Source organism: Trachinotus anak, unplaced genomic scaffold (genome assembly GCF_046630095.1).
Source record: "Trachinotus anak isolate AG129_WGS33_773 ecotype Australia unplaced genomic scaffold, CSIRO_AGI_Tana_v1 ptg000008l, whole genome shotgun sequence".
In the NCBI taxonomy this organism is placed as follows: Eukaryota; Metazoa; Chordata; class Actinopteri; order Carangiformes; family Carangidae; genus Trachinotus; species Trachinotus anak.
In genome coordinates this window covers 29186071-29198308 of record NW_027273859.1, presented here as the reverse complement: position 1 = coordinate 29198308, position 12238 = coordinate 29186071, and the positions used below count along the sequence as shown (strand labels likewise).

Sequence of the window (12238 nt, the reverse complement as noted above, 5' to 3'; positions counted from 1 at the left end):
ATCTACAAGTCCCACCTGTTTATGTCTCTGCTGGACACAAACCAGCATCTGGTAACAACATCATAATACTGGGTTTGATTTGAAATGTGACCAAGTCCAAAAAAGAATCTGGTTTTACATCATATTCTGTGTCATCATTAAGTATGAAAGTGTTATTAAGGTTAGATATTCACTTTTTATTTTATTACTGTGAATTTGGAGGATCTGAGAACACTTAGATGCTGCCTATTTTAGTTCATTTTCAGGCAGAGGAAACTGTTACTTCATTTGATTATTTGAGGAAGGGACTGTCTACGTAACAACGAGGAAGAACTGATCGCTGAAGCCTGAAAAAGTTTGCACATGAAATCTTCTCCTGTAAAGTAACTAGTAACCAGAACTTCCTCTGAAATGTGGTGCAGTAATGAAAATACTTAAAGCAAAGTAAAAATACTCAAGAATTGTACTGTGAAAATGTCCCTGGAACAGTATTAGTTATGATTTGGGAGTATGTGAATGAATTAATAATGGACAAATCACAGATCATCCAGAGCAAAATCTCCTCATCAACACAGTGATGCTGTGACACCGCCGGGACCCTGTGAGAAGATATCACCACCTCACAACACTGACAGCATCCTGTATACTGTGTGTTATATAGACATATGCAACAGCAATAATAAGATGGCCTTTAATGTTATACCATTTGTACAATATCATAACCAGAATTTCAGTGACTACCAATTTGTTGACTTAATAAACTGCCTGCGTTACAGAAAACATGAACATACAGGACCTTGGCCACACTGGCTGTCGCCCCAGTAAAGACCCTCACTGCTTCAGCTGTCCAGCACACAGCACAGACTACAGGCTGTTTGATTCAGATCATGATCAGTCTGTGGAAAATGATTTCTGTGTTTGAAATGATATAATTTAAAAAGATTTAATCATTTTACCATATTTCATAATAAAAAATCAGTATGAACAGCTGATTGAATATGAGCAGTTTTCTGACAGTTTGCCTGCATTGGTCAAATGAAAGAGGAGAGAAACAGTTTCCTCTGTGGACTATGGGCCAGAAAATAGAGATAAAACAAAATAAACTAAATCCTCTGCCTTTCTCTTCTTTCTCTTCTTTCTCTTCTTTCTTTGTTAAACACAGGAGGCTGGTAATCGTCCGGACCCCCCCCAGTGCTCATGACGGTGGGGGCCTCAGTGAACAGCCTCCTTTCACTTTCACTTTCACAGCCGTGGACGGTTTCTGACGCAGTGGAGTCGGTGAGTGAAATAAAACACAACTTTAATTCTGCTGTCGATCAACGGATCGATCAACGCATCGATCACTGAAAGCACGAGGCGTCGATATTGAAATGATTGGCTGGAAATCGAACAGTGATCGTGTTCAGGCTGAATCAACAGGTTTATGTCGGAACAGCTTCACTTATTGATCCGGAAACAGCGGGAAATTATCTGGAGTTTAAGGCGGGAATCGATCAGATATCCGCCAGAAAGCGAAGAACTCTCTGTGTTTTAATGTTTAATCTGATCAAACTCAGTTTCTGTGAGACAAAGTGATAATTACTGTGTAAATTATCAACTTTTATCAAATCTGTCAATCCGCCATTTTGACGCAGTTAGAAAACTTTCAGAACTGCAGCAACTAAACCGTGTTTGTCTTTATGAACATAGATGGAAAAATCAGTTTAACCTGTTTCATAGTGTTCATACATTATTGAAGTCATCTGTTTTAGGTGTGTGTGTGTGTGTGTGTGTGTGTGAGAGAGAGAGAGAGACACCCCCCCCCCAGAGAAACCGGATGTAATGAAAGACAGAAAGTCACAAACTACCTTAGAAGCACCGAAGCCAAACTACAGCAGCATTTCATATTTACCAGAAGCATCGTATGAATCTGTCTGTTATTGGAGAAATGTGCAGAGGTCATGAACTTCCCTCAGTGTAAAAAGGTTTCACTTTGATTAGTTCAGGTCAGATCCGACTTCAGTGAAATGCAGATTAATCTGTGCACACAGGCCAGGTTTATAAAACAAGTCAACATAAGCTTCTCACTTTAGCTTCTGACAATTTGATCAAATACAATAAAATGTGTTGATATAGTGAGTATCAGATTTTCCAGGTTGTGTATCTGTGTTCAGGAAAAACAAGACTGACTGATATCTGATATCTGAACATGTATACAGGACATTTTACTGCTGCTCAGTGTGTAAAAGTTTAACTGCTCTCTATAAAACTGACCTCAGTGCAGTTCAGTGATGTATCACTTTTTAAGAAGTCGACTGATTTTCATTTTCTGACCTTTATTAACCCCAGTTGATTTAAACTCGCCTTTATTTTCATCTCCAGAAGGTTTTAGACCCGTCTGTCAGACTTGGACGGGAGCAGGAGGTTCCAGCCCCAACCAGTGGTGAACACTGTAAAAATACTGATCTCTGATCAGATCATTGAAGTGATGGTCTCCATAGGAAAATATATTTGTGGTTTTAAGAACCAAAAACCATCTCAGTGTAGTGGAGGCTCTGAGCCTCTCTTCTGATTTCTGATTGGCTGGGTGTTTTCTGAGTGATCCTATATACATATACATTAATATATAAACAGGAGGTGAAGTCAGGGAGCAGAGAGTGGTCGGCAACAGGCAGGAGAACCAGGAAAAAAGAGGCTGAGGAGCAAAAGGCAATGTCCAAAAATAGGCAGGAGGTTAAAACAGACCAACATAGATAAGTGAGGCCGATAAACCCCAGCTGGGACGGTACAACAGACCATCTGACTGAGCGTAGAAGCAGAGAGGAGTAAGTTAGCTGGTAACTTACCGCAGGACACATGGGAGGGTCTGAAATAACAAGAGGGTTAGTGACTCTTGGGACTGACTGATAGTGATGAGGCACCGACAGGCAGAAAACAAACTGTCCTCATATCTCTGTGTGAATATGTGAGCTAATAATTTTTGTTGCATTTCTTTTAGATCGTTGGCTCCAGCGGTTGGTCTCCAGTTGAACTAGTCTCTGATGTTTCCAGCAGAGCGACGTTATGGAAGCTGAAGCAACAGGTGAGCTCAGTCAGACTCTGTCAGTCTGGAGTTTGTTGGAGTCAGTTTTGGGGTGAAACTCGTCATTAATGTTGAATCCTGACTCAGTTTTGTCACGAGCAGGTGTTTTGCATATTACATAGAAACTGGGAGTCAAAATGAATCAGATATGACAACTGCTATGTCACTTTGATAATGAATCACTGTAGTTACAATAATATTATATTTGAAATAATGGTGGAGCTATAATAAAAAAGAATAGGTTCATATGGTTCAGGATTGAATTGACTTGAGAGAAACAATTTAATGAATGTTTTTTATGAACGACTTTGTTCCTCTGTCTTTACAGCCACAGATGTGCCTCTGAAGCGCAGCAGCAGCTATGACTTTCTGCCGCCTGACAGTGAGTTTAACTGAGTCTGAATTTCTCTGTTGTTTAAATGGACCTCAGCCCAAATTCATCAAGCATCTCAAATAACTTCTAAGAATCTTGCTGAAAGTTCTGGTGTTGGATCGAGACCTGTTTGTAGGCACCTGTGAGGATCTTGTGGTGGAGTCCCACCCACTCACTGATGCTGACCTTCTAACTGTGGTGGGACAAGCCTCGTCATGTTTCAGGGTGTCCTGCATGTCACCCAGTCAATACAAAGTAGGGGTGTACCCGTCTCATAACATGACAGAATTTTGTCAGTTAAATCAGATCAGATCAGTTCAATACGAAGATTCAACTCTTTGATCTTTTTTTCATTAAGACAGAAAGTTGGTGCATTGGTCACAGCTCAGTTACGATGTCCTGCTGCACAGCGGAGCCAGTCTAACACCATGACTCTGCTTTAGCTGTACATGTTCTCATGACAGGCATGCATTTCTCAGCAGGTAGGCAGGAGTCAGCACCTGATGCTGGAAGTGAGAGCATAGCCAACAGAAACGGGCCATGCTGTCCTGCCTGGTGCTGATTGGTTGCTCTGTGTATGTGTTGTGAGGCAGCTAAAAACAAGTGTAATGAGTTGACTTGAGTCAGGGTTTTCTCAACGGACACACAGACTCATGGACTTTTAGGGGGGGCTCTCACCTGTTTTGCTGTGGATGGTGTTGTTCTAAGCAGAGTAAGGCAGGTAGGTTGTCAGGCTGAGTACAGAGCAGGTCAGCTCCACCCCTCACTCCTCCTCAGCTCCACCTTCTGCTCTTCAAAAGAACAGTTGCTTGATTCACTTCTATAGCTTTTAATCTTAAAATGCAGCAATCTCACAAGAATTGTCTGGTGTTTAATTTCATTTTAATACCAGCAAACAAAGCATTCACTGGAAACAAGTTCATCACTTTCAATGTTTTATTTATTTATTTTTTTATTAAATTGCAACATGCAGAACAATTATCAGCTGCGACTACATGTTTGTATGAGTACCACTGACATGATGTAATAAAGGCAGGTGGTATTTCCACCCAGGTATCTGTAGCTGAGAATGCTACTTGCACCTGAGGATGATAGCTAATGAGGCAGTTTACACTTGGGTTTTAGGCTCTCCTGGAAAAAAACTGTAGATATTAAGTCAGCTATGTCTAAAAATAAGTAAAAACCCATTTTTGATTTCACACAGGAGTCAAACTCAGTCTCCCAGATGAAAAGCCTGAGCTTGACCCATTCATCCACCACCTCCTCCCTACATGTATTCTACCTCACTTGGCTTCCTGAGGCCTTTCTGTTAGAAAGTGGTGTTTAATAAGCAACTGACAATGTGGCAGACATTTAGAATGGCCCCCAGTTTATGGTGTTTAGCAGAAGTTTGTGCTGTCCTGTACTATTTTTTAATGAAAATCAACCAGGTGAAGGTGAAAAAACAAGCTGCTGTTGAGTTTACTGCCTTTTTTCAAGTAAACTCGCGCATTCGTTTGATGAAGTTAATGCAGGAGACAAATTCTGAATTCTTTTCACTAGTTTATTAAACAAGCTTTCACAAAATTAAAAGAGGATCGTTACAGAGCTCCGGGTCCAAACTATCTCTCCCTGACAACAACATGCAGCTGTGCCAGTTCACGAAGTTTGACACACTAACTTCCCCTAACCCGGTCTTTTTATTATTGTTACACAAAGGAAGCAAGGAATGTAGGTTGAACTCTTCTTCATTGGCTGTTGCCCAACCGGCCTTCGCCCAGGCGCCTCCTTCGTGGTTATCTGACTCCATTTGACCTCCATCACTCCTGCCTGGCAACAGCTGATTTTTCTGTGTGTGGAACAGAGAAGAGAAGACAGAGACAGACACAACCCTCCCCTCTCCTCAGGGCTGTCTCCCCTCTATCAGTTAACCGGGCCCTTGCCTACTTCTATCCTCATCTTCTACCTATGCAGTCTATTCATGGCATGTCCACCCCGCATCTGAAGAACAACCCCTCCACACATCCTTGGCTTCACTATCTGTAACACCCTGCTCCCTTTTGAGACTTCAGCAACTCCCCAACCTATAGTTAACAAAAGCAAGCATCATAACCTTGCAATCCTCACACACACACAATGCTATTGCAAAATGCTAAAAATATCCTTCACTGCTTAGTGAACCAATGGACAGTCCATATGAGTGTAAACAAACAAATAGCTGCTGTGTGTTTTTTTGGGACATTTCAAACGCTCTTGTTGTCCCTCTGGTGGCCACGGCCCCCAGCAGGCACTCTGTTTGCCCATGTCAGGCCAGGTCTGAGCAATCTACCAGGGAGTGTCTGATTCAGTTGTTTACATCTCTGTTCCCCTGGGGGTGTGGTGCACACCATCTGGTGTTTTACATAGATGCAGAGTAGAGAATGTTGCCAGTGCTGGAATTCACTGCTCCCCTTGCTAACAAAAGTAACTGGGGGATAGCTACCATATCAATAACAGTCTTATCATATTGATCATTCTCTCACAGAGGCATATTGCAAATTATAAAATCCAAAATACCTCTAAAAGCTTTCCTTTCTTAAAAAATTAAGTCTAGATGAACCAGCATGTTCATAAACCACATCTGTGTCCATACAATACAAAATAGTTCTGCCTTTTCATCCACTCAGCCGAACATTACTTCAGTCAGCTGACTCACATGGAAGAGACTATATATCAAATCAAATCAAATCAAGTTTTATTTATCTAGCGCCAAATCACAACAGAAGTTATCTCAAGGCACTTTCCAATTGGAGGAGGTCAAGACCTTCTCTTTAAAGTATAGGAAATAAAGAGACCCAACAATTCCCACCGAGAGCAGCACTTGGCAACAGTGGTAACGAAAAACTTCCTTTAAAGGCCCCATGGCATGAAAAATGTGATTTTGGTTATTTTATCGTGCTTTGGGAGGTCTCTGGGCCACATATATACTGCCCCATGCATCAAACTGGTCATAAACTGAGAAACGCACACCACCCATTTGTAGGAACCATCTCTTTAATACGAGCGGATAGCACTTCCTCCTTTGTGTGACGTCACACACAAGGTAACTCCGCCCACCGCAACCTGTTGGCCCGGTCTGAGGTCTGAACAGAGCCTGTATTTAAGTAAACTATATACAGCAAATACTGTTTGTTTGACCTCAAGACATTGACCTCATTGCTTGTCAGAGGGAAATATCAAGCTCAACACAGCAGGGACTGACGATAATAACTTCCACCCCAGGGAAGAGTTTACAGGTGACATTATTATACACAACACTGAAGTCACATATTCTATAATTTGCACATTTCGAGGTCACTGGTGAATTTATAACTTCTTCAAAGCGAACAAATTCTAAAGTGAAATAAGCTGCAGGCTCCTCTGTGATATGAGTTTGAATTAAATGTACATATGGTTGATTTTTTTCAACTTTCTTTTCTCTTCAGTGTCTGAGCTGAGGGTTGTTCTGCTGGGGAGCAGCTGGTCTGAGAGGAGTTCAGTGGGGAACTTCATACTGAGAGAGAACGTGTTCAACACAGCACCTAACTGCTGTGTGAGAATCAGTGGACCATTGGAGGAGAAAAAAATAGCTGTCATCAACACCCCAAATCTGCTGGATCCCAACATCTCTGAAGAGAAACTGAAACAGTTTCTAGATGAATGTGAGAAACAATCTGCTCCTGGACCTCATGTGTTCCTGCTGGTTCTACAGCCTGAAGACTTCACTGAGGAACAGAACCTGAGGCTCTGCAGAGTCCTGAACATATACAATGATCAATCATTTGATCATTCACTGGTTCTGATATCAACACCCAGAGAGGAGAGTTTGGGTTTGATGGAAAACTCACCATTAAAAGACATGATCATAAAATGTAGATACAGATACTTGAAGCTGAAGAACCTGGAACATTCAGAGCTGATAACACGGTTGGGTCAAATTGTAAAAGAGAACAATGGAGAACATGTTTGCTATGACAGATTTGAGGACACAACATCAACTCCATCAGGTGATCATCAAAACCCAAAACAAAAGAGAACATCAACCTTTATCACAGATGCTGTTAAAGCTGCTGGTGAGTGAAAATGTTCTAACAAGGAAATGAAACTGTTCACTGTTCCTCCTTCATTAAACTAGAACATTGAGCTGCTAATGAATCCTGGCCTCTTTTCACAGGGCTGCATGTGGTTAAACTAATGACTCCACAACTCTCACACTCAGACAGAAACCATGTGTCTCACTGTGAGTAAACTCATCACAATACTAATTATATATTTTCTGATAGACGTTAGTGGCATTGATTCTCTACACATCCCATAATTCTTTATCTAAAATTAACATAATTTACTGGAGATTGAGTTGGAATATTGTCAACTGCACTAAAACATCACCCACAGACGACGGAAAATCAAATTTAGTTTATTTCATTTAAGTTTGTACAACATAATATTCAATCATCTGTGAAATCATCAAGATGATTTTGTGTCATTTGATCTTTGTCTCTGTTGTGTTACAGCATCTGTTTTCAGGATTGTGCTGCTGGGGAAAAGTGAAGATAAAAAGACAAAACTTGGTAACTTGATCATTAGAAACCAAGTTTTTCATATTCAGAAATCAACCAGTCACTGTGTGGCCTCCAGTGGAGAGTGGAGAGGAAAACCAGTAATAGTGGTGAAAGCTCCAGACATGTTCAGTCTGTCTGTGGAGATCATGAGAAGAGAGGTGAAGAGCTGTGTGAGTCTTTGTTCTCCTGGACCAAATGTTCTGCTGCTGTTAGTGAAGCCTTCTGATTTCACTGAGAAGAACAGAAAAACACTGAAGTTCATCCTGAGTTTGTTTGGTCAAGATTCTTTGAAACACTCAATGGTCGTCATAACACATGAGGGGATTGAAATGACTGTCACTCTTAATCAGCTCCTTACAGACTGTGATGGAAGACACTACTGGATGTCTGAAGACAACTATGGATCTTTAATGAAGAAGATTGAAGAAACTGCAGGTGTCCCCCCACCTGCAAGTGACCACATGAAACCAGCTTTGAACCTGGTTCTGTGTGGGAGGAGAGGAGCAGAGAAGACTTCAGCAGCTGAGGTCATTTTAGGTCAGACAGAGCTTCGTTCAGTCTCCAACTCCTCAGAGTGTGTTAAACATCAGGGAGAGGTGTGTGGACGTCGGGTTTCCCTGGTGGAGCTTCCTGCCTTGTATGGAAAACCTCAGGAGGAAGTGATGAAGGAATCTCTCAGGTGTATCTCCCTCTGTGATCCTGAGGGCGTCCATGCCTTCATCCTGGTCCTACCTGTGGGTCCCCTCACTGATGAAGACAAGGGAGAGTTAGAGACCATCCAGAACACATTCAGCTCTGAAGTCAATGACTTCACCATGATTCTGTTCACTGTGGAGTCAGATCCTACAGCTCCAGCTGTTGTTAACTTTGTAGAAAAGAGCAGAGACATCCAGGAGCTGCTTCAGAGCTGTGGAGGAAGATCTGTTGTTCTCAACATCAAGGACAAACAGCAGATCCCTGAGCTGTTGGACACTGTGGAAAAGATGAGACCCCTTGAGAATAAAGTACAAGGCTACACAACAGAAACATTTGCACATGTCCAAATACAAAAGATCATACAACAAGAGAAACACATCATTGTGCAACAGGATGAACTTGAAAAGCTTAAAAACCAAAGACAGAACATGTGTAAGTAATTTTCATTTTGTCCTAAATCATGTCCTATGTTACACTTTCTAGTCTTTACAGCAGAAATTACCAACGCAAAGTGACTCAGTTTATCAAACTCACTCTTTTATCACGTTACAGGTGATGAAGAGACTCAGAGTCCAGAGAGTCTCAGGATTGTGCTGATAGGGAAGACTGGCAGTGGAAAGAGCTCTTCAGGAAACACCATTCTGGGAAGAAGAGAGTTTAAAGCTGAATCAAGTCAAACATCAGTCACCAAACGTTGTCAGAAAGCTCAGGGTGAAGTGGACGGTCGTCCTGTTGTTGTGGTCGACACTCCTGGTCTGTTTGATACAACCTTGTCCCATGAAGAGGTTAATGAGGAGATGGTGAAATGTATCAGTCTCCTGGCTCCAGGACCACATGTCTTCCTGCTGGTGTTACAGATCGGCAGATTCACACCAGAGGAGAAGGAGACACTGAATTTAATCAAGAAAGGCTTTGGGAAGAATTCAGAGAAATTCACCATCATTCTTTTAACTGGGGGAGACTCACTGGAGGAAGATGAGGTGTCCAGTGAAGAATATATTAAAGAGAAATGTGATGATTCCTTCCAGAAGCTGATCTCTGACTGTGGAGGAAGATACCATGTGTTTAATAACCGTGATAAAAACAATCTCACACAAGTCAGTGAGCTGATAAAGAAGATCGACACCATGGTGAAGAGAAATGGAGGCAGCTGCTACACTAATGAGATGCTGCAAGAGGCTGAAGCAGCGATACAGAAAGAAGTGGAGAAGATCCTGAAGGAGAAGGAAGAAGAGATGAAGAGAGAGAGAGAGGAGTTTGAAAGAAAATATGAAGAAGAAATGCAAAAAATGAAAAGAAGAATGGAAGAACAGAGAGAAGAAATGGAACGAGAGAGAAAACAGAGAGACAAACAACTAAAAGAAAAAGAGGAAAACATAAAGAAGGAGCGTGAGCAGAGACAGAAAGAACAGGAGAAGAGAGAAGAGGAAGAGAGGAAGAAGAAAATACAGGAAGAAATTCAGCGACAGGAGTGGAAAGAAAAACTTAAAGATCTTGAGAAACAAATAAAATCTGAATCAAAGGAAAAGGAAACTATTGACAGAGAGTTGGAACAGAGCAGAGAGGAGATGAGAGAACAACGAGAAAACTGGGAAAAGGAAAGAAAAGAGTGGTGGGAGAAACGATATCAAGAAGATGAACAGAGACGACAAAAGGAGCAAGAAAGACTGAAAAAACTCCAAGAAGAGTATGAAGAGGAAAGAGATAAATATGAAAAGAAAAGGAAAGAAGAAGATCGAATCAGAAGAGAGCAAGAGGAGAAGGAGAAAAAAGAATTAGAGGAAAACTATAAGAAAAAACTGGAGGAAATGAAGAAGAAATACGAAGAAGAGGCCAGAAAACAAGCTGAAGAATTCAACGAGTTCAGACAGAAATACATGAAAGACTTTGAAGCTCTGATGGAAAAACATGATGAAGAACTCAAGACTCTGAAACAAGAGCATGAGAAAGAAATGCAACAGACAGAGGAGAAACACAGCAAAGAGTATGACCTGTTATACAATCTGTCAAGTTACAAAGAAAAGGAGCTGAAAGAAGAAGTTGAGCGAAAAGAAAAATTCGTACGAGATGAAATGAATGAAAAAACTAAATTACAATGTGAAATGAAGGACAAAGAAAAACGGCTCAGAGATCTGGAGGATTTGAAGAAAAAGCAACAAAAAGAAATAAATGATCTGAAGAAGAAATACAAAAAGAGATGTACCATCTGCTGATGATGCTACATTTTATTTTATTTCTGTTTGTCCTCCATGTTTCTTTAGTTGCATGAATTTCTTTTATTGAGTACTTTGTAACTTTAGATTTAGTTTTAATAGTACTGTTACTGTAATGTGAGTAAACTGTACTGGGGACAGAACAGAAGAGGAAGAATTGACAGTGAGAAATCTTTGAATAGACATTTGAAACTGGTGTTAGTATTATGTGATTCAGCCGCCTCCTTACTCTGAGTGATGATGTCCTACATGAACAGAGTTTCTGCTACAGTTAGAGAAGTTAGTGTGAAGTGTATTTCCCAAAATGTTAAACTATTCCTTTAAATGAATGACTCACTGTGGTAGTGGAGCGAGGAGCTGCAGAGAGGTCTGCTCCATGGGTCAGATGCTCGATGCTGCAGTGGAAGCTTAAAACAAAACTGGACGTCGTTGGACTTTTAACCAATTTTGTGGTGTATTTATTAATTAATGGTAAAATTCAGTTTTCAACATTAAATGCTCATTCTATTCATTCTATAATTTTAGGTTTTTTGTAAATACTATATGTAAGGATAGGGCAGTAATCCTGTAGGAAAGCTTAATGAAGTAAATCCTTCAGATGGAATGTTATATTTTCAGAAAGTTGAGATTATTCGATTTTTACGTCAGGAAAGTGGACAAAAAATATGAGATCCAAGAAGGCAACAAGGTTTTTGACCGGATCACTATAGAGTTTTTGGCAAAATATGAGATTAATATGAGAACATGGAAAATAGATGGAAATGGTTCACTTCGTCAACAAGGCTGTGAGCAGATACATGAGACTTTTAAATATGTTCTTCTTCATTTACATTTTTGAATAATTTATAAGCATTTCTGTGACTTGCCCATTAAAAAGTTAAATTTCCTTTCTATGTTGATATTTTAAACATCTGTCAAATTTTCATAGTCTTAAAATATGAAATGGTGATCGTTGAACTAAACACAACATGGAATTTTAAAACTGTTTATTACCAATAACTAGGTTTTTAAATGTTATATTGTATGTATGATTATTAACTTCACTGAATCATTACTTAGTTTTAAACAGATGCATTTTTTTTCATCTTGGTTATTTGATCAATATTGATTCATAAGTATTCAGCAAAGAAATGTAAAATGTTTTATTTGTTTGCATGTTTTTGATAATCCTCCAATCATCAGGTCTTTCAGTTTGTAGTTTGCATTTATTTGTTTACTCTTGTGATTTTTTAAATTTAATCTCCATTTTAACAATCACTCAATCCTTACAATTGTTTCCTCATTTGCACTGATTAAACAAAGTATTGAATCCTGTAATTTAATATGGTGTAAACATATATTCTAAAATTAAAGGGTT

The 12238-nt window shown here is 40.1% G+C and overlaps 1 protein-coding gene across 3 annotated transcripts; it reads left to right on the top strand.

Moving 5' to 3' along the window:
• Positions 1 to 216: 216 nt before the first annotated feature.
• Positions 217 to 12218, top strand: LOC139624716 (uncharacterized). Of its 3 annotated transcripts, XM_071484049.1 has the most exons (7): positions 217 to 1257; positions 2957 to 3040; positions 3369 to 3422; positions 6857 to 7483; positions 7585 to 7650; positions 7925 to 9100; positions 9221 to 12218. In XM_071484049.1, the coding sequence occupies exons 2-7, from the start codon at positions 3022 to 3024 to the stop codon at positions 10879 to 10881; spliced, it is 3603 nt and encodes a 1200-aa protein (XP_071340150.1). In that variant the 5' UTR covers positions 217 to 1257; positions 2957 to 3021; the 3' UTR covers positions 10882 to 12218. The 3 variants fall into 3 exon arrangements, with proteins under 3 accessions (XP_071340150.1, XP_071340151.1, XP_071340152.1); XM_071484050.1 differs by lacking the exon at positions 7585 to 7650 and having other exon boundaries at positions 218 to 1257; positions 9221 to 12217; XM_071484051.1 differs by lacking the exons at positions 217 to 1257; positions 7585 to 7650 and having other exon boundaries at positions 2956 to 3040; positions 3369 to 3668.
• The last annotated feature ends 20 nt before the right edge of the window (positions 12219 to 12238 follow it).